General features: G+C 40.4%; 1 protein-coding gene across 6 annotated transcripts in view; it reads left to right on the top strand.

The window, feature by feature from the left end:
* The window catches only part of LOC148022008 (DNAse I-like superfamily protein), a 112,748-nt gene extending 89,819 nt beyond the window's left edge, over positions 1–22,929 (top strand). The window contains exons 7-10 of one of the 6 annotated variants that reach the window (XM_087697567.1): positions 1,391–1,477; positions 6,602–6,705; positions 22,237–22,336; positions 22,493–22,929. In XM_087697567.1, coding sequence (XP_087553693.1) covers positions 1,391–1,477; positions 6,602–6,705; positions 22,237–22,322 — 277 coding nt within the window. In that variant the 3' untranslated portion in view covers positions 22,323–22,336; positions 22,493–22,929. Of the gene's footprint in view, positions 1–1,390; positions 1,478–6,601; positions 6,706–12,331; positions 12,748–20,980; positions 21,495–21,525; positions 22,210–22,236; positions 22,337–22,492 lie in introns of those variants that run through there. The other 5 variants (XM_087697566.1, XM_087697565.1, XM_087697568.1 and 2 more) reach the window with 5 other exon arrangements.
* Positions 22,930–23,142: the final 213 nt, after the last annotated feature.

Here is a 23,142-nt window from a genome sequence, read left to right on the forward strand (position 1 = left end):
ATCTGCTCTTTACAAAGTATTCTTATATCTTTGTATGTGTATATAAACATGTCTTTCATCTTTATATGAAGATCAACATGCCATGACAATCTAAAATATGATGCTGAATGCATTTAGGGTAGACATGCCTATAGGCATGTGCCTCTAATAAAGATCATGCAAGTTGGCCTATGTTCAAGCACATAACCTTGATCATAGATATGGACCATGTTTTGGAGGATATTTGAGAGCCTTAGAGCAACTAGCTATAAATGCTTGAGGAGCATAAAGGAATTTGTGCTTTTGTGAAGGACATTAGCGATATCTCAACCGTTGGTGGGATTGTCCTAGACTCTAGGGGTATGGAGGAGAACCCTCAATATGGTCTTCATGGCACAATTGAGACTGATATAACAACTTGAGGGGCAATAGCTAGGATCACAGACAGAGGCCCAACATGTGGATTTTTAGGGAAGCTCCTCCTTCCCCATATCATTGGATAATAGTTGAGCATAATTCTCGCTCTGGATTACTCACGAATAGAGTGGACTGAAGGGCATTGTCACGGATGAAGTTGATCACTAGCATTATTGCTTGGCTCATTTGGATTGCAAGGCGTAGCCATGCCATTGATCTTCAGGACACCTCTACTGCAAAGACTCTCTCTAGGATCTAGAAAGGGAGTGGTCATTTTCTCCATTGGGGATGGGAGAGGCTACAAGGTGAATCTGAGTGTACGAGGAGTAGAGATGCTTTTATGCAGATATGGAACTTGACATGCTCTTGTGCTTAGAGACAGATATGGTCCAGCATTACAGCCTGCCAGATTGTTTGTTCACCCAACCATTGTATTAACAATATACTCAGTAGTTAATTATATGGCTTTTTATGTACTTGTATTTTATCTGAAGGATCGATTCCAAGGTGCTGTTCAGAGAGTTTTATGTTCTTGAAAGAAAAGAGACTCACAATCAATGACTGAGGTACTTGGGGTTTCGTTGCAAGTAGGCACTATGGAAGAAGGGTGCCTAGACAGGGAGTTATTGTGCATAAGGAGATATAAATGTATGGCTAAAACATATAAATGTTTGGCTAAAGCAAAGATATGAGGTTCACATCATACCATAAAATGTATAGTTCTGAGGGTTGTTTCTCACATAATCTGATATCCTTGTAGTGTGCCACAAAGTACTAGACAGGTTTTTGTCGTAGACTAATCAAATATTGTCAAAATATAACCATGTGAGGACATTCACAAAATGTCCCCCTCGATAGCCTTTTGTTGTGAAGCACATGTGGTATCTAATAGTTTCTAGTGCTCATGTTCTGTTATCTTAAGCTACCATGTGTTCTTTTTCGTTCAAGAGATTGAGAGGATTAATACTCAAATTAAAAATGTTTCTACATACAGAGGAGACTTGATTGATACGTATCGATGGATGCATAAGCAGCAAGACATGGAGGGTGGGTACAGTTGGTCTGGGCATCCAATTGGCAAGTATGCATAGTCTTTTCAGACTAAATATGTTGAAAATCTGAGGTCTTTCACATAATGGTGTGATTGGACTGGAAATAATCAAGTGGTTTTTTGTCTAATGGGAAAATGTGAGAGACGTTGGCATGACACATTTAAACAGTTTATCTAGTATCTTTGCCTTTGTTTGGTTTTTGCAAATGCTAAAATTGATTGAGAGAGATCAAAATATTTAGAGGTCCCTTCTTTGAGAAACAAATGTGAAAAGTGTAGGTTTAATTAACCAATCTACCCCTGGCTGTCAATGCTTACAGGAGAAAATCCCCATATGAGGCATTCCTTCTTTGAGAAACAAGCATGAAAAGTATAGAGAGTTAAATAACCAATCTACCTCTGGCTGGCCTATCTGTGGTGTGCAAGGCTGTGATGTTCTTTGAGTGTGATCATATGGGCTCTTGAGGGTGCATATGAGATTTGCTCTAGTGTGATGCATTGTGTCTACTAGAAGGAAGATCCATTACTCCTGCTTGTTCAACTACAGATTTCCAAATATGCCATCATTAAATGACAAATCTAATGACAAGGTCCCTAACATATACAATGGGTGGTGGCCAGAGTTTGAACCTATCAATGATGTGGCTGGATAGTTGTATGTGACCCACCTTTGTATGTTGCTAGATCACTCAGTCTGTCTGTGCCTATGAAGAGAGGTCATCAGTCAGAGTGTAGAGCCAGGCCAAGGCCACTGCCCACATGGCATCATGCCACTAGCACTAGCCTGCTGGAGCCTAGAGCACACACACATGATGAACATGCACATAAATGAGATGAGAGACTGTAAGGAAAGATCTGTCTTCAAGTTGTCGTACACTGAGTTGAAACACATGTACTAGCAATACATTCATGAATGTCTCGAACTGTAGCTGTTAATAGAAGACTTTTTTTTTTCTAAATACCGAATGTTAGCTGAGTGAGCGGAATAAATGCCTTCTGAAAATGTTAAAAGTACTCCAAAGATTAGAAAAATGATCGCACATGGCTGTATTGACACAATGTGTAAATTAACAGAACTATAATAGCCCCAAACACACATTTTCTTTCTGCCTAGGTTCGCCTTATCTCTCTGTGCAAACCTAAACCTTCACATATTCACAAGAAGTACATTTTCCAATAACTGTTAGGTACATGGTAGACATTATTGTTAGGAAGGGAGCAGCTAACAGCTCTTAGTAAGTGGGTCAGCAAGTAGGAGACTAAGAGAAGAGGCACTCACACACCTGCAAGTTTTATTTCTTTTTGTTCAGGTTCTCCACTTAAGAACAAAGTCTCCGAGACTTTTGTTAGTTATCTACCTCCATGTCTGAACACACCTTAGTTTCTGTGTTAGAACTTAGCACCTGAACAAAACTAAATGTACGTAGGTTTAGGGTTAGGGTTTGGGGGAATTCCTAAGCCTGTAAAATAAAGGCCTACATTTGTACTTTCATCAATCAATCAGTCATTTTGCCTCCACCCACCAAAACCCACACACCCAATATGGAGTTCCATCTGCCTTAGTTGCTGGTCTTCATTCACGTTGTCATCAACCATCATCATTAACCTCCAGCCTAACATTTGACATACCATGTCATCAACCGGTCACTCCACAGGCCCTCATGCACACATCATCAAGTAAGGCTTCACATTTTTGAATTAAACATTCAATCATATATTTATTTAAGGAGGGTAATTTACATGATAATTTTGGGCTTTTTGATTTTGATCAAAAGTTCTCCAAATTTCTTCATGGAACTCTTGGGCTTTTCATGTTAGAGCATACTGCCAACAAATTGAAGCATCCAACAACACATTAAAAGCTGCCTGATTTTTGAGCCTTCACTATTAAGTACAAAATGACATGGCAAATATCCATCACTTGGCGACGGCATGGCAAATGGGTGACATTGACTATGTCATCCTTGACATCCATATCAAGTGGGAATATTTATCCCGTTAAAAGTTAAAAATATTATGTAAAAAATAATTAAACACCTAAAGAATTATAAAATGCGATCAGAATTAGAGACTGGCCATGTACATGCATGTGCTAACATTTCCATGACATATATATTGAATAGTTTTATGGAACACTCTACCCATTTGTAAATCCAAAATGATTTGTGCTTCTTTCCTTTCTTTCGATTCTTGAAGGAGTTCTCTCTTTCAGGAAGGTTTGTACCAATTCCCATGGCCCTTACATTGAACTTGAGAGTTATACTTAAGTTTGGACCCTTGCTCACATGGATTGTGTCTCTGCATCATGTTGGCTTTTGATTAGCCTTTGAGCCATGCACACGCACCTCTGACTCAACTCTAACTGTAAGTCCATGAGCTTGTCAATGTAACATGCCATGCTCTAGCTCAAGTTTCAAACATCTCTCTATCTTGTACATCTCTCTAGGATCTATTGTATGGGATTAGACATTGCCTCTTTTGAGATAAGATCTTCTTGTGTTTTCTTTCTTTATGTTTTGATTGTCACAGGATGAGTTACCTATGACCTGTAGGGAGACTTTGTCATGTACCACCTTTGTGTGTGAACATGCTTTAGTGTGCATGTTAGCACGTCAACACACTTTAGTGATTGTAAGTTCAAGGTTAGGGTTCAAGGGAATCCCTAGGCCTATTTAGTAAAGCCCTACTTGTGCAAATCATCATTGGGGAGAATCTCTGCATGCTGCGTCATATCAAGCTACTAGTGAACAAGACCTCTTAGGGAACCCCAAAAAGCATAGAAAATGAAACACAATCTTCATATGTGATTTCACAGGACTCCGAAATTTGGGCTTGCCTAGTATCCAATCATGGGGAATCGGGATGCATAATAGTTTCCACCACATTGCGCCAAATGTTAGACAAAAGGGACCAGATCTTTCTCACCAGCGGGCAAGATATAAACCAATGTGACATGTATCCATGCTTGTAGTGCAAAAGAAGCACAAACCATTAGAGATATTGTATCTAGAAAGCACAGAAGCAAGAGTGAGGCCACCCAACAACATTCGCCAAATAAATACTTTGCATTTTAAGGTGGGTTTGTTGATCTCCATTACCATTCATTTCCACCATATCATGCCTTTGTGGAGCCTCCAAATGGCCCAAAGATGGGAGTTTTATCTGCCTTAGGTGCTGGCCTTCATTCACAAGTTCCACCACCCAACAACTTGAAAACATTGATTCAAGTGGGCATCTTCCTCTTCATCATCATGCAAGTGTTTTAAAACCCCAAATTCCCGTAGATTTTTCAGGGAAACATGAAAAGAAAAAAAAATAGTTCCAAATATCTATTAGACAGACATGGTATAGACCTTCAGGATGCACCCACAAGAGAGATTCTTTTTAGGATCTGGACAAAGATCATCCACACTCACCATGGGACATGGGAGAGGATACATAGAAGCTCTGAGAAGATGAAAAGGAGGAGAGATGCATTCTTGCGGACATGGGACTTTGGTACCATTTTTTGCACCATCGCCCAGATGGTTTGGCATTATAACCCACCAGAGTGGTTGTTCACACAACCATTGCAGATGTACTTAGCTACTCTATAAATGATTCTTTGTACTTTCTATTTTAGCTCGGGCGGATTTTCTCCAAGGTGTTATCAATATAACAGTCTCTTCCCACCTTTCCATCACATGCATATATTTTCTATTCACCCAAAAAGACCTGTTATTTGAAGTGCAAGTTAATAGTGGGTCCTTTGTGCAGGTAGTAGCTCACTGTATATCAAAAATTAGACTGGAGGCCCAACTAAGCTATGGTGTCTGGAACATTACGACTGAAAGTTAGATTTTGAGGGGCCCTCTAAAATTGGAGGCTCATGCTTAAATAGGCATGCAATGAAGGGGGGAGAGCATTCCTTTGCTGATAAGCACTTGCAAACAAAGATGACTTCTGAGTGAGGAGGTTTACTAATGAGAATATTCGCGTTGCTTCTGATAGAGGATTAAGATCATTGCTTTATGGCAGTGGGAAATGGTGTATTGATCCAGTTCCAGCCACATGCACATTATGGATGGTTGTCATGGGCGCATTAGGTTGACTGTTACAGAGGTTTTGAGTGTGACCCTAGCAGCTTTCAACATTGGCACTGACAAGGTATTATCCAGCTGTTTGTTGCAGGTTTCTAGAGGTTAGAGGACAATTTAGGCCAAGGAAGATCTCATTTTTTTCTTTGTATCTAGCTTATAGGTTTCTTGCAATAGGGACTAATGATGGGGATATGGCACAGTACTAGTGTGCTCAACATGCAGAGTGGTTGATGAGATATTGCATTTAGGACTCACCAAAAGCCCAACTAGTGTAGAGGGAAATATTCTAGGTGCTCGTTGATGGACAATTCCGATGTAGGGAGTGGTCAGCAGATTGTAGTCCAGGACAACCCGTCCTTGTGACATTCTAGTCATGTTGAGTCATTTCAGAACAGCATACATCAGTTTAGGCACAACCTTTCCTTCTCTGTTTTTTGCCTCTCATGGATACATGTGCATAATATGTGTGTTTGCATGTTTACGATGCTTGTGTTGGAGTCTTTCAGAAGGATCGGGCCCCTGCTGCATTGGCAGTGGGTACATGCAACATGGATTCCCACTCTTTGGCATGGTGGGAGATAGTGTCCAATAGTACCCTGTCCAATTTCTTGCAATGCATATACTAACAGACACTTTCAGGGTACTAGTGCAATCTTTCCTTTTGTTAGTCTAGAATAAAAGTTTAAGCTGGATGCAACCTAAACTTTTAGAAGGTGGAAGTGTAACCTTCTTATTACTAGTAAAAGACCACACAAAGTATGCATGAGTATAAAGACCAGCGGGTATGAGACTAGGTCAGATATGGATAGATATATACTTCAACAATTTACTTTTAAGACTCCAAATAGTGGTTCTTTTTTGTGCTTATGAATCATTACATGTTGGAGTCTTTTGATCTCCATTGCATCTTAAAGCTTTCTTTGCAACCTTCAATTAGGATATTTCTTAAGCATATGTTAGTGCAAGGTGTCATGGATTTTTTCACATGGCTTGTTTTCTCTCTTGACTCTTTCATTAATAAGTTGCAATTTGATTGAATGTGTCCAATAGTGATCCTTTGTGTAATTTGGTACAGGTATCGTGGGAAGCGAATGAGGATAGATTACTTTCTGATCTCAAAGAGTCTACTCCCAAAACTGCTTGCAAGCAATATACATGGTCGGGGTATTGAATTGGAAGGTAAGGCTTGTGAGCTGTCCTCACTACATAGTAAGATCTAGAAAGTCTTCCTATTTGTTTTGTGTTAAACTTTTAGTTCTGTTTTTTGTAATGGGCACCTATGTAGCATGTGCCATGACTACCTTTATTGAGTCTTTGGAGTTCCCCTTACTGAACATGTTCTTGTGTTGAGATGGAGATGCATTAATGTTCTTCCTTTATATTAAGCTCTAGGTGTAGTTTGGTTCCTAGCAGGGTAGGTTAGACTGTGTGCATTTGTCCAAGGTCCCTCTTTGTAGTCCTAGTTGTAGGAGCTCTACGAGTCTATACGTAGTATATCGAAGAGATTGGTGACCTTCCTCTCTCCATGGTAATTTATTTAGTGGCTATTTCCTATGATCATTTGTATCTTTGCAATCCTTGAAAGAAAATCCTTAAATCCAACAAGTGCTGTTTTGCATCATGAGCAGCGGTGCCTACACCCTGTGGAAGGAGGTCCATCTTCTTCATCATAAGGAGTCCTTGTAGGGAAAGGAAGATTTCACTATATTATTCATTTAATCCCTAAAATACACTTGTCAAGACAGATTTCAGCTTTGGTTCCTTTTAAGGGCAACTCATATGCTGCAAAGTTTCCATAGCTTTTTCGGGTGCAATCAATCACCAATATTCTTGACCAAGACCGACAGCTTTGGTATTTCCTACTGTGCTTTCTTACACAGGTCACATTTACGCAATTTTACCTCTATATAGGCCTGGTATGGCTAAATAAACTAATGCCTATAGTCTTAAAATGTAGACCTTATGTGTCATCTTATGCCAGCACAATGACTTACATTTTTATGAACTCTGTGATAAAACATATAGGTCATATGATTTTTAATTCAATGCATAGTTCATATTTAAAAGTGGACCAGCAAAGTTGTTGCAACAAAAGGACCTATCGAGTCAATTAATGGCCCGTGTTAACAAAGAAAATGCGATCTCCCTACTCCAAACCTTCCCAATATTTATCTACCTGTACAAAAACAATCTAGACTCTTTATCCACCACAATCCATTGTATCAATACATTGTGTTGTTTACTACCTGCCAAAATGATATCATATCAGTACATCACAGTTTTAACTGCAACACAAGCTGTTTGTGGGTGTGTGGTTGTTCATTGTCATATGACCTTGTGAAGGCTGCATGAACAATAGTTACTCTGATCATCATCTTTGTTGCGTCCAGCTTGTACTAGCCTAAGCTAGTAATCATCTCTTCTATGTAGGTGGCCTAGTTGTAATTTGCATTATCTCACACATGCTATCTTGCTCAATGTAGGAGTTTTGATTCTCCACTGTCCTTAGGCAGGGTCACTTGACTTCCAATTCCGTAGTTTGCTTCAAGGTGGGGCTTCTGAATTAACTGTGAAGCCTTTACAGTTTGCACAAAGTGGGCCCAGCTCTCAGATTGATATTACAATTAATAATGCAATCGAATTGGTTGTATACTGTAGATAATAGTGTCTAAAACATTAAAACATTACAATGCAAACCGAAAGATAATTAATCCTTCCAAATATTCCTGGCACATTACACCTCTACTTAACTTGTATCCTTCTTTGCCATTTGTACTTAACATTACCCCCCCCCCCCCCCCCCCCCCCCCCCCCCCCCCCCCCCAAGATGATGTGGAATGCTAGGGACGTTGGGATGTTGACCTTGGGGGAGTTGTGGTAATTGTTGATGAGTCATGCTTGGTAGTGCTCATTGGTGGTGGTTGAGGATATTGCTTGTGGCAAAATTATTGAATAGATTTTTTCTATTGCAAGTACCTTGACAAGGAATCTGTTTTAAGTTTTGGTGGACAAGACCTTATTGGAATGTGGGATTAGAGATTGTGGAGGGTGGAAGAGGAGATGTTGATGAAAAGGTGCATACAAGAGCCTTCATAATCTTTTGTGCTAGTAGTGGAAAACCTCTCATAGTATGTTCTCTCCTTAGGGGGAGTGCTAGTGTTTTCTCTTCTCATGCACAAGACACATCTTATTGGTTTGGGAGATGGATCGAACTCCAAGCAAGCTTGGAGTGTTGTCCTACACTTGAGGATCCAAAGTATGTATAGGTCATTGTGCAAATATGTATGTGAGTATGCGTGTGTACCTAGGTTTTACTTACTTAGAAGACAACTCCTCTGGTTCTTCATAGTTATGTGGTTGATGAAGCAAGGAAACTCAATAGGTGGAGAAAATTATCGAAGTTGAGGAAAAGGATGCTTGAAGAAGGTTATGAGAGACACCATTAGTATATTGGACGAGGCATTGTATCATAGTTGAAGGATTTGGAAGATGAGGGTCTCCAATAATTGTAGCTGCTTGCAGCATTTGGAGAGATTAGTTTCATTTTCAGTGCCTTTCTACCTTGCTTTGGTTATTACTATAGTGGCATTGAAATGTATGAAAAGTAGAGAGAGAAAAGTGCAAGTGACTCAAGGTGACATGTCTAACTGTAAGTGAGTTGGGCTCCCTAGGTATGTTCTTACCTTGATGTGCCTTGAGCAAATGTAGGGGGATTGAAGAAAGGGCCAGGGGATTAGAGACAAAGCTGGTCGACCAAGGCCATTGGACGTACCTAACTTGAGGATCCCTACATGCAATGTCATGATTGCCTATGCTTTTTTTTTTTTTTTGAATAATGTACAAGTGCCATATCATGAGGCTTCTAGCTTGATGCAATTGAATGAAACATTAAGGATTGGGGAATTGGTTTTTTGAGGTTGCTTAGGATTGTACTTTTGACTTATTTTTGTTGCTCATTTAGTGATTGTTTCCTCTAGTGATTGTTTTGGTGGTTTGTGTAGTTTCCTCGAGAGGTATGGAATTAAGATGTAGACGTTGATCTACTCATTAGGAAGGGGTTTGAGTAAATTGCTCTACCTCACATCGTTAGATGAGGACTAGGTTGTTCTAGAGCAAAAGTAGACAATAGATTATATTTACTGTCATTCAACATGGGACTAAATCACTTAAAGAAGTCGAGATTGTATTGGAGTGGAGCATAGCTATCAAGAATTTGTGGGTCTTGGGTAAGGCAAGAAATGTATGTACTAACATTAAGTACCATTCATCCTTGTCCATCCTCCTAGCCACTTTTAGCTCCCTCTTTGAAAGGAGTTTATCACACGAGGGATATTGTTGGGAAAGTGTAGAAAGTTTGATACCCTGGATCATTACAGGCACCATTAATGATGTGGGGGTTGCATATGTTGGATCATGAATTGAAGTCTAGAGAGCTTTTCTTTGCTTAGTGATTGTCATTAGTTGACTACCAATTTGGGTTGCTAAACTTTGACTAGAATAGCATTTTTGTTCAAACACTTCGTCCTTCTCCCTTTCGTTCTAGTGCTTCTATTTTTGTCTTGCTCACCTCACAATACTCACTCCGAAACAAAGGAATCAAGTGTAATTTTGGTAGCTTTAGCTTTGGCATGTCTTTCATGACTTCATTGAAAATGGTTGTATAGGGAGAGTAGATAGGTTGCTGCTCTTTTCATGTCAGTGACTTTTCCAAGAGCTTTATATACTCTTTAGTTGGATTTCCAATGTCGGTATGGATGTAAGCGCATGTTAGTGATATCAACATGTTGTCCAGTTTTACAAAGGCATTTCATTTCAGGTTCATTAGTTTGTTGCATTATCTCCTGTGCCATTTTTGAGAGGGATCTCTTGATTTGCCTAGGCTTCAAGTCTACCTTTCATGACTTCAGAAAAAATGGTTGTATAACAAGAGTAGATGTGTTGTTGTTCTTTCCATATCAATGGCTTTTCCAAGAGCTTTGTATGCTCTGTAGTTGGATTTCTAATGTTGGTATGGATGTAAGTTACGTTAGTGATGCTAGCATGTTGTCTAGTTTTACAAAGGCATTTCATTTCATGTGCATTAGTTTGTTGCACTATCTCATATGCCATCTCTGAGAGGGATCTCTTGATTTGGCTAGATTTTGAGTATGTCGTGTTGGGATAAAGGCCCATTTTCACCTCCGTGCATAGTACATGCACATTATTCAGTTGTACATGTGAATGAACCCTTATATGCCCTAAGTATAAATACATTTTATTATTTGTGTACCAACACATTGTTGGTACACTCAAATCTAATCATACTTGCACTCTCTCTCTCTCTCTTCATCGCTCTCACTTCTCAAACACTTGCTCATTCCCAGCTGAGCTCCAACAACTAGTATCAGAGCACAGTTTGTGCACGCTTCTTAAGATCAAACCAATTGGCGACACGACTGCAGACTGACAGTCGACAGACACAATTGACAGGCAATACGAAGTCAGCAAATGAAGAGGCCGTGAAGAAGACCAGGAGATGAGCAAAAGACTGCTCGAGGTGACCAACAAATGTGTGACGTGACTACGCTGCAAACCAGCGATGACGGGGCAATGGGCGCCAGCTGCAAGGCACGTGCGTACCAGATGGGACACGCTAGCGACCAACATGCCAGCGGGCAGGGAGTGTCGAGTCGCCCACAGGTCGGTGCCACATGAAAGGTCAGGTGCACTCGTAGCCAGGGGTGCCACGCAACAGGTGTAAAGGAAACTGCTAGGGTTTGCATCGAGGACACACAGAGTGTACGACCACAACAAAAACACAAAGAGACAGACACAAACACAAAGGGCAAAACCGTAAATGCAAAACTCAAAACTCAAACCCTAAACGCAAAACGCAAAACTCAAACACAAACAGAAGAAGGGAGAGAGAGAACACAACTATGAAGTGAATGAATGCTGTAAATGAATGTAAAGAGTGTACAGTGTGCTCAAGGGCAAAGCAATGTCAGAGTGTGACGTCCACCAAAGACGGATCCCAAGTCTGTGACCACCAGTCGGAGTGTAGGAGTGCTGAATAGTGAATGGCAGCAGGCTGGTCACCAAAATGCAGCAGTCTGGAGGCTAGAAACTAGTAAACGTAGCAATGTACCATCGATCGGAGGCTGGAAACTGTGCACAGTCTGCTGTAAACAGCAGGCTGAAACAGTGTCTGAGAGTGTCAGGGCCTGCAATGCTGAAAAAGCAGGCTGGCTGACCCTGGAGATGATGGATAGTAGGTTGAACAGCAATTTGGGACAGTCTTGAGCAGTCGTTAGCAGCCGAGAGCTGTCGCCTACAGCAATGGACAGGCTGAAGATAATGTGGCTGCAATCGATGATGGCTGGACAGCAAATGGAGGTGGGCTGCAGGCTGGAAACTGGGCGCCAATAGCAGCAGCAGAGGGTGTGTGGGCTGATGTAACCTGCAAACAAAGATGATAGCTGAAGGGGGGCAGCCTGTCTATTTATAGATGTGGAAGGGCGCCCCAAAAATTAGGGTTTCTACTAAACTCTCTCAAACCGCTCCCCGTTTTAGGGTTTCCACTGAACTCTCTCGAACCACTCCCTATTTTAGGGTTTTACTCTAAAAGAGCATTTTTAGTGTGTTTTGGTGCTATTTAAGAGGCTAATCAGCAAGTAATGCATATTTTAGCTCAACAACAACCAGTTACTTCACGTGACCCGCCTGATGGGTCAACGGATCCCCCTCCCCCTTGTGGGTCATTTTTCCTCAAAATCAAAAAATTGATCTTCTTTCAAATCTCTTTTAATTCCTTTCTTTTGATTAGGTTTCACTCGTGAAAGCAGGGTCACAGATTTGTGCGAATTTGGCCCAAAACATTTGGGGCTTTTCTTGGATTTGATCTCGTCCATGCTTGGCAACGACATTCAGGTCAGAAATTGCAGACATTGCACGTGGTGACCTCAATCAAATTGGGGATTTTGCCAAATTTGTCGGAATTTTGCTCTTTTGAGTAAAATTTCCTAACATTGGACCCAAGAAAATTGGGCTTTTCATGTATTGGTAAAATTTTGCCCAGTTGGGTCAGATTGGCTGACATTTATGCATTATTGGACCTGAAATTTTAGGGCTCTGTGCAGAATTTGGTAAATTTCTCAGTTTTTTGCCCATGTGGTGGCTGGTTTATGAATAAACAGCAGAGATTTATTACTGTTTGAGGAAGAACAGCAGTGTGTTTGTTGGTTCAGCTTGTGCTTTTGCAGTCTAGGGCATTTACTCTTGTGTTTGTGATAAAATGGCTGCAACTTCTTCTAGTTCATACATCAAGAGTTTGATGGAAATCAAACGGTTTGATGGTCATGGATTTGACCTTTGGAAAGACCGTATGTAGGGCGTATTGTTCCTAAAGGATTGTGAGGATGCTTTGCTGGAAGATAAATCCGCATAAATGTCTAATGCAGATTGGGCCAAAGTCAACAAAAGGCTGTGGCTTACATTAAGATGGGTGTCACTAATGACATTTTGATAGACATGAAGGCTTTAGATATAGGTTATGCAATATGGGAGAAGCTGAAAACTACCTATGAGATCACCACACCTGTTAATCAGGTGCATTTAATGTGCAAGTTGGTGAATATGCGATTGGATGAGTCAAAGCTTGTAGCTAAGCACTTGAGTGCATTTACAGGCATTTTAAATCAGCTCAAGGATGCAAATTTGGATTTTGATGATAAGTTGAGGACGGTCTTTTTTATCATGACACTGCCTGATTCTTGGGAGACGGTGGTGGTTTCTCTCAGCAATAATCCCAATCTCTCATATGATGGGGTGAGGGGTTCAATCTTGAATTAAGAAATTAGACGTATGTCTAGTAGAGAAGGCAGCAACTCAGCTTATAATGTAAGAGGTAGGACTAAAAAGAAAAATGCAAATGCAGGACAGAGAAACAAAAGCAAAAGTAAAAGAAAGGAAAAGAGTGACATTACTTACTATCACTATGGTCGGAAGGGCCACAAGAAGCGTGATTGCATATATTGCAAGAAGGAACAAGACAGAAAGAAGAATGTAGGAGACAAAAAGAAAAAGAAGGATAAGACAGGTGTATCTAAGGCAGCCAAAGGCAAGGAAAAGGCCAATGTGGCCTCTAGTGTAGTCATAGAGGAGTTTCGGATAGAGAGGTGATGTATTATGTGCAGTTGATTATAATGCCCTTGTATGTCACATGCTAGATATGGAGATTACCAAGGCTGATGTTGATGATGGTGTCACTCAGACTTGGATTGTAGACTCTAGTGTCTCTTTCTATGTAACTCCTTGCTTGGAGTGTTTTGCTATGTTCAATGCAGGCAATTATGGAAAGGTGTATCTTGGAAATAGCCATGCTTGTAGCATTGATGGGATTGGCAGTGTACACTATTCTTTAGATAATGGGCAAGAGCTTGTGTTGAAAGATGTCAGATATGTGCCTAGCATTAAAAAGAGTTTGCTATCTATTGGTCAGCTTGACTTGCATGGTTACATTACACTGTTTGGTGGTGGTTTGTGGAAAGTGAAAAAGGGCTCCATGTTGATTGCAAAAGGAACCAAGAAGGGCACTTTGTATTGCTTGCACTGTAAAGCTTTGAATGGCAAGTTTCTTGCAGTGGTTGGGTTTTGGAGTTATGGCATAAGAGATTAGGCCATATGAGCCAAAAAGGACTTGATGTCCTTACCTCTGTGAAGAGGGTTGATGGAAAAGGCTCTAAACTTGACTTTTGTTATGAGTATTAGTTTGGAAAGTAAATAAAAATTTCATTTTACTCTTGTGTCTCTCGTAAGTCTAATGTCTTGGACTTAGTGCATTTTGATGTATGTAGTATGCCCTTGAAATCGTTGGGTGGTGCTGCATATTTTATCTCTTTTATTCATGATTGTTCCAAAAAGATTTAGGTATACCTGTTGTTAAAGAAAAGTGAAGTGTTCATTGTTTTTAAAACCTTTCATGCATTTGCGACCACTCAAACAGGTAGAAAGCTGAAATGCTTGAGAACTGATAATGGGGGTGAGTTCACATCTACTGAATTCAAGTCCTTTTGTGACTTGCATAGAATTAAGAGGGAGCTTATAACTCCTTACAGCCCTTCTTCAAATGGGGTGGTTGAAAGATATAATAGGACTTTATGTGAAAGAGTGCGGTGCATGCTCTCCACTGCTAATCTCCCTCATGAATTTTGGGAAGAGGCACTCAAAACCGCGGTTCACATTTGCAACCGCTCTCCAAACAGGTTCTTAAATAATGGCATCCCTGAGGAGGTTTGGTCTGGCAAATTAGCCTCATATGACCATTTACGCATAGGAACAAACTTGACCCAAAATCCACCGAAGGCATTTTCATGGGCTATGGTGATGAGGGTGAATTTGGCTACAAAGTGTGGTTACCTCAATCCAAGAAAATTATTCGCAGTCATAATGTTGTGTTTAACAAGGTAAAATTGCTGAAAGGTACTTTAGCCTCTAATGAAGATATGAAAAAGATCAAATTTCAGAATTTGCAGCCACATATTACTACAAATGATGAGCCTCATGGTGTGGTACCACAAGCTGAAACTGATAATCAGCCGGTTGTCTTTGAGCTAGATGATGATAGACAGCAAGATAGACTTGATGATTATGAAAATGCAGGTGCTGGTAATGAAAATGAAGGTGTTGTACAACATGAACAACATATTGAAAATGGCTTACAGCAGCCAATAAATGCTGAAGATAATATACCTCTAGATGTAGACCCAATTCCTGAAAATCTTGATCATTGGGTACACAGGTCTACACGCGTAAGAAGGCAACCACATAGGCATGACCCCTCCTTGCATTATGTGATGCTTACATATGAGGGTGAGCCTCTTACATACAAAGAGGCCAAGTCATGTGAATTCAGCGGTAAGTGGGAGCTAGCTTTGCAGGAAGAGATTAAATCTCTATATGCTAATGATACTTGGGATCTTGTGTCGTTGCCCAAAGGAAGGAAGCCTCTTCCAAGCAAATGGGTTTACAAAGTAAAGACAGTTGATGGGAAACCCAAGTACAAGGCAAGACTAGTTGCTAAAGGGTATGCAAATAAGGAAGGGATTGACTTTCAAGAGGTCTTCTCACTGGTTGTGAAGATGACCGCACTATATGTGCTTTTTGCTCTCACTACTGTATTGGATTTAGAGCTGTACCAAATGGATGTAAAAATAGTTTTCTTGCATGGTGACATTGATGAGGAAATTTACATGAAACAGCCCGAAGGCTTTGTAGTTCTTGGAAAAGAGCAGATGGTGCGCAGCCTGTATGGGTTGAAACAAGCACCACGACAGTGGTACAAAAATTTTGACACTTTTATGCTATCCCATGGGTTTACACGCAGCCTTGTAGAACATTGTTTGTACATGAAAAAGGATACAAATGGCAGCCCCATTATACTTGTTTTGTATGTGGATGATATGTTGTTAGCTGGGAAAAGAAAGACTAGCTTGGATGCTCTCAAAAATCAGTTGAAATCAGCCTTCTCCATGAAATATTTGGGGAATGCAAAGCATATTTTGGGCATGAGGATTTGCATAGACAGAATGCAGAAATTGTTGTTTTTATCTCAAGAAAAGTACATTGAAAAGGTACTTGACAGATTTAACATGGCTGAAGCTAAGCCTTTTGGGGTACCCTTGCCTCCTTATCTTAAGCTTAGTAAAGCCAACAGGCCAAAAGATGACGTGGAAGCAAATGCTCTAAAGGGAGTCCCTTATGTATTGGCTTGTGGCTCTCTTATGTATGCTATGGTTGCTACTCGTCCAGACATTGCTCATACAATGGAAGTTGTTAGTAGGTTTATGTCAAATCCTAGCAAAACACATTCGGAAGCTGTCAAGTGTATTCTTCAATAATTGAAGGGTACACAAAAAAAGTGTATTTCCTATTTTAGCTTGCAGGGTTATTGTGATGTAGACATGGCAGGTGACTTGGACACTCGTAGATCCACTAGCGGGTATGTCGTTACAGTTGCTGGTGGGGCCATTTCTTAGTGCTCCAGATTATAGAACATCGTCTCATTGAGTACTACTGAAGCTGAATATATATCAGCTATACTGAAACTTCTAAGGAAGCTATATGGTTGAGCAGACTTGTAGAGGATCTCAACATGTCTATGGGTACTGCAGTATTGGGATGTGATAGCTAGAGTGCTGCGTATCTGGCTAAGAATGCCATGTATCATTCACGCACAAAGCATATAGATGTGTGATGATATCACTTTATCAGACAGATTTTGGAAAATGGTCTAATCACATTGGCCAAGATCAAAATACACGACAACCGTGCAGATGTCCTCACTAAAAGTCTCAGCAAAGCTTAGCATAAGCATTGCATATGACTAGTGACACATTATTCAGTTATACATGTGAATGCACCCTTATATGCCCTAAGTATAAATACATTTTATTCTTTGTGTACCAACACATTGTTGGTGCACTCAAATCTTATTGTAATTGCACACACACACACACACACACACACACTCTCTCTCTCTCTCTCTCTCTCTCTCTCTCTCTCTCTCTCTCTCTCTCTCTCTCTCTGTCACTCTCACTCGAATTGTTGCTCATTCCTAGCTGACCTTTGGTGGGAGGTTGGGATAAAGGCCCGTTTTCACCTCCGTGTATAGTACACACACATTATTCAGTTGTACACGTGAATGCACCCTTATGTGTCCCAAGTATAAATACATTTTATTCTTTGTGTACCAACACATTGTTGGTACACTCAAATCTAATCGTACTTGCACACATACACTCTCTCTCTCCGTCACTCTCACTCCTCGAATTGCTACTCATTCCTAGTTGAGCCAACATGTCAGGGGTTCCAGTCAAGAAGAGGACATCTTGTGAAGCATCGGGCTTATCGTGCCCTTGGTCGCAAAGTTTGTATCCCTTTGTAATATTAATGTAGTAAAGGCTTGTTCTATTTTCTTGTATGGTTTCCTAAAAAACGTCTGGCTTTTGAGCCTTCCATTGAGACATCGGCCTAGACATCTCTTGTTTTCCTTGAAAGTGTTGGATCTTAAGTGGACTTGACCTCCATGAAAATCCATTTTCGAGAGTAGGTTCTTAGCTGTTGGGATCTCCTTCTCACTCAATCCACCTACGTTGAGCTTTGGCATGCACTTCAGGCCCTGATTGTGCTTTTGCACTTTGCCAAACTGTGGGTAAAACTCTCTTAAGTCTGAGATGAGAGCTGAAGGTTCTTAGCACTTTGCCAAACTGTGGGTAAAACTCTCTTAAGTCCGAGATAAGAGCTGAAGGTTCTCAGCACAAGTAGGCTTGTGGTGGGCGCGATTGCATCACCCTTCCATTCCACTTAGGCTAGCATTCTCTTGTTGAGTTGATTATTGGCTTTCCTTATGGGACCTTGGTGATTCCCACACGCAACAAGAATACTAACACAATGCAACCAAGGCCAAACTATGACAAAAGTAGCAACACCTCTCGAGTTTGGTATGTCAGGACATCAATACTATTAATCAGCTCTCCTACTCTTAAGGGTACCCAACCACATACATCCTATCCAAGCCAATTTGCTACGCCACTTGTACCTTAAGTGATACTTATTTTTATCCCGACCTAGTCACTATGCCCTCAATGACAAGCGCAATCCCTTTGCAAGAATGACACCTAATGCAGTTTGCAGATCAACACCACCCCAATCGCCTAGGCATCCTATAGTGGGTCGCTATTTTCTTTTCTTTAGTTGTTGATTTTTACCCCCAGAGTTCTCTTGGAATAAGCCGGGATCTTTGCATAGCTAGAAGAGGTAACCATTGGGACAAATTGGACTAATGGTTTGTGTAAGCCTTAGAATCAATTCCATATTAAATGGGCACTAAAGAATAGAATGCCAGTGGTTTGGGACTGTGTGCTTAGCCACTGGAGATGGTGCAAGACAATGAGCCTGGCCAAGATAGAAGATGCACATGTGAGAATGCCCATGGAATAAAAGTCACTGTAACTAAGCCACATTACACTTTTTGATGTGGTTGCAATGATAAAAGTTGCTCAGAACAACTGGAGGAATGCAAGGGTCACCATCCCTAAAATTTAGAGAGTTACTATTTTTGGATCCCAGAATCTGTTCGCGTCATTATCTTCGTTTTTGCACGATGATTAATTCTCAGGTCTGTCCCGAGGTCAAATTTTGCACAGATCATAGAGAGTTTTAGGAAAGCATTTTCTGTGACCAAAACTCGATGATTCATGTTCAGAATTGCAGTCTGCAGATCTCTGAATTCACTGTTCTTACTGTCCAACATGTCCAAAACAACACTAAATCAGAGCTGATAAACCCTGTTTCTGTGTGGCATGGTCATTACTTCCTTTAGTTCATGCATTGGAGAAGCCAACAACTGCTCCTAGACCTGGACAATGAGGCTCTTGCCTCAACAGAAGTGCAAAGAAAACACAGAATTGTATCTTTGATGGAATCAGCCCATCATGTAAAGCATTTCCTCTATATAAGTACAAGTGTCAGGGTAGCTAGGTCGTTGAGCTCTTCTCTCAACCTTTTAGTCTCTATGAAGGTCAAGTGTTTGAATAATCGAAAACTCGACGTATTCGATCAACAGAAAAGATAGCCATTGGGACAAATTAGACTAATGGTTTCTCTGAGCATTAGGACTGGTTCCATATTGAATGGGCACTGAAGAATAGAATGCCAGTGGTTTGGGACTGTGTGCCTAGCCATTGGAGATGGTGTTGGACAATGAGCATGGCCAAGACAGAAGATGCATATGTGAGAATGCCCATGGAATAAAAGTCACTATAACTGAGCCACATTACACTTTTTGATGTGGTTGTAATGATAAAAGTTGCTCAGAACAACTCGAGGAATGCAAGGGTCACTATCCCTAAAATTTAGGGAGTTGCTATTTTTAGACCCCAGAATCTGTTCGCGTCATTATCTTCGTTTCTGCACAAGGATTAATTCTCTGGTTGTGCCGAGGTCAAATTTTGCATAGATCATAGAGAATTTTAGACTGGAAGGTTTAAACAAGAATATTGTTACATGTATGCTATGTGGCACAAATTCCCAAAAGAGAGAGAGAGAGAGCATTTAAAAAAAACGTAATAGGCATAAAAAAGGGCAGATCTGAGAATGAAGCTTTGGAGGAGCTGAGGGCAGATTGTTGCAGTTTCATCAGCCATGGAGAGTACTTCTTCGTCTCTGACTCATGTACGGAGGTAGAGCTTGCTACCTTTGATAAAGTCTCTCTCTATTCTCAAAGGAAATGCTTTGCATGATGGGTTGATTCCATCAAAGGCACAATTCTGTGTTTGCTTTGCACTTCTGTTGAGGCAAGAGCCTCATTGTCCAGGTCTAGGAGCAGTTGTTGGCTTTTCCAATGCAGGAACTAAAGGTAGCTATGGCCATGCCACACAAAAACAGGGTTTATCATTTTTTATTTAGTGCTGTTCTGGACATGTTGGACAGTAAGAACAGTGAATTTAGAGATCTACAGATTGTAATTCTGCACATGAATCATTGAGTTTTGGTCACATAAAATGCTTTCCTAAAAGGGATGTTGTTTTGGACATGCTGAACAGTAAGAACAGTGAATTCAGAGATTTGCAGACTACAATTCTGTACGTGAATCATTGAGTTATGGTTACAGAAAATGCTTTCCTAAAAGGGATGTTGATCTGATCATGCTGAATTGTCCTTATGCAGCTGGGATTTACTCAGAAAAAAAATAAAAACCAATTGTTCACAGGTTATGTATTTTGGAGCATTTCATTTTTGTAACTTTCCATCTTTTAATTGATAAAGAAATACCGAGAGGGGGTCCGGTCTTCGGGTCCAATCTGGTATTGAGAGAGAGAGAGAGAGAGAGAGAGAGAGAGAGAGAGAGAGAGAGAGAGAGAGAGAGAGAGAGAGAGAGAGAGAGAGAGAGAGAGAGAGAGAGTGTGTGTGTGTGTGTGTGTGTGTGTGTGTGTGAAAAGACCAGGTATTAATTGAAGGAACTACCGCTTTATGTGAGTCATAGACCGGTTTCAAGCTATGCATTTACTAGATATCAAGTCTTTTCTCTCTTTCTACCTTGAGTGGTGCTCTCTTGGGCCATCACTGGCGTTCCTTCTGACAATGTTTTTGCAGTGGGGTCGCCCCTTTCTCTGATATTGGAGTCATTCCGACATTTCTTTTTCTCACAATATGCATTTGGTCCCATTAAATGTTTTATTTGGAAGATCTCTCTTTTTTTCGTGAATAAGTGTATATTAATGTATGGAATCTCTCTCTCTCTCTCTCTCTCTCTCTCTCTCTCTCTCTCTCTCTCTCTCTCTCTCTCTCTCTCTCTCTCTCACACACACACACACACACACACACACACACACACACACACACACATTCATGCTCAGCCACATATTGGCAAAGATATATGGAGCAGTAATGGAGGCAAAGCTCAATGCATGTGTAGATAGAGGAGCTTGAGAGCAGTAGGACATACTGGCTTCAGAAGGGGATTCTCTACACTTAATCTCATCTTCACCTTGAGGAGCATGATGAAGTAGGCAAAAATGAGGAAGAAGAGACTCTATTGCTACTTTGTGGATTTTCGTAAAGCCTTTGATACAATTCCACAAGATAGACTACTACAGAGGTTGCAAACATCGAAGACCCAATTGGACATGATCTGGGGTATCTATGCACTATATGAGAGAGTGGTGGATTGAATGAGATGCCTAGGACTTCCAAATGTGATGTCTAGCACCATTGGAGTGCCTCACTTTTTGGTCTCTACAGCAGCAAGGTAGAAGATCACATTACAAAGGAGGCAGCGATGGGGTGGAGTCAGTAAGTATATTGGTCTTTATTATGCTTTTGTTGACAGTATTGTTCTAGTCTCTAAATCACATGATGGTTTGTAGCAACATCTCCATGCCCTTCATGACTTTTGTGCATAGTGTGGATTGATGGTTAATCTTGGGAAAATGATCCAAATCTTCCACACATCGTCTCCAGTGAGAAGGAAATCAATCTTCACCCCAAGAGCTAGAGATGGAGATTCTGGGCTCAAATGTTTACCAAGGGGTCACTTTCACCATATCCACTAGAAGATTCACCATGGCATTGGCAACCAAAGATCGACTTAGACAAGGATACTTAGCATTGGCCATGATGGAGAGACAATGCCACCAAGCACACTTCCAGGGGCCTCGCACATGGAGGTGCCTATTTGATAGATATTCGGTGTGACACATTCAAGGCCCTACCACTCCCATTGGCATCTTTTTGCCACCCCTATCAATGGGTTCTCATTTGGAAAAGGGTTCATGTTGCTTAGATTTTCTACTTCTCTTGGCAGGTGTACTACGCTAGTGAGTGTATTGTCCCTTATCTTATTCCTTACCAAAAGAGGCATTTCAAGTTCTATTTGTAAATGTTGAACTATAACTATGGAAGTAGTCCCTCACATTTTGTGGTTATGCCCTCCAGCATGTTTTCTTTTGGATTGAATATCAACATTTTTAAAGACTTGGTTCCCTTCCCAAAGTTTGAACAAAAGTTTATGGATGATTAGAGCTTCCTACTTTGAGGATCTCTTTGCACTTTCTTGAAAGCATGTTGTCTTTCAGTACTCTTTGTTGTACCAGATTAATAAAAAATAGTACTCTTTATTATCACTATTGACATGACTTGTGTACACATGTATACAATGGTTGCACCAAAAAGAAAAATTGTGCACTTTTTTGTGCGTGCATGTGCACTATTCAAATGCAAGATCAACATCCAAGCAACTTAAGCCAAATCTAGCATAAAAATTGCCCATAAGGTGAGCCTTTTCATGCTTCAAATGGGTGGTTATTTTTCTTAGTCTTTTAGTTTTGTCTTTACTTTGTTTCTAGATTGTCACAAGTTTTGAAACCCTTATTCTTGTTTTCAATATGAGAAATGTCTATAAGTTCTAATTCTTAAACAAATGTTTCAGGTTTCTATGGAAGTGACCATTGCCCAATAACAATGGAGATGTTGACATGACAAGTAGTTGCCAAAGTTGTCTTAAACATTTTGTAAGGCTAATTGTTCTATCAATCTCTCCTTGCCCTTTGGAACAAACAAATGTCATTTGTAATACTCATATTTGTCAAAGTTCATGACCCTATAGCAATTGACATCTCAATGTTACAAATAGTTGCTCACAAACATAGACTTGTTCTAGCCATTTTCCCTCCTAGGCCAATATTAAGAAAAAATCTCAAAAGACTAGAGCTGAGAATTTATGAAGAAAATTGTATATTAGCTTGCCATATTTTGATTAGCAATATACATTTCATGCATTGTTTGGTTGCTACTTTAGCAACATATGAGTTGAGGGAATGCTTAGTAACACAAGGTTACATGCATGCATGCATGGAGCATTGTCCTATTTAAAGCTTTTTTTTTAAATGTATCTCTATTATGTATGTTGTTTTATAGGACTACAAAGTGAGTGGGTGTCTTATGAGTGGCTTGAGGGTGATAGTGAAAATTAAATTGAAGTAATATGAAAGTGGAAAGGGGTGTCTATCAATAGACAATTGAGGCGATGCCTTAGGAAATGGCTAAGTAAATTGTTAAGTACAAGTCGTTTGTAACCCT

This window comes from Lygodium microphyllum, chromosome 17, assembly GCF_053477565.2.
Source record: "Lygodium microphyllum isolate KBCC chromosome 17, Lygodium_microphyllum_v1.1.10, whole genome shotgun sequence".
NCBI lineage: Eukaryota > Viridiplantae > Streptophyta > Polypodiopsida > Schizaeales > Lygodiaceae > Lygodium > Lygodium microphyllum.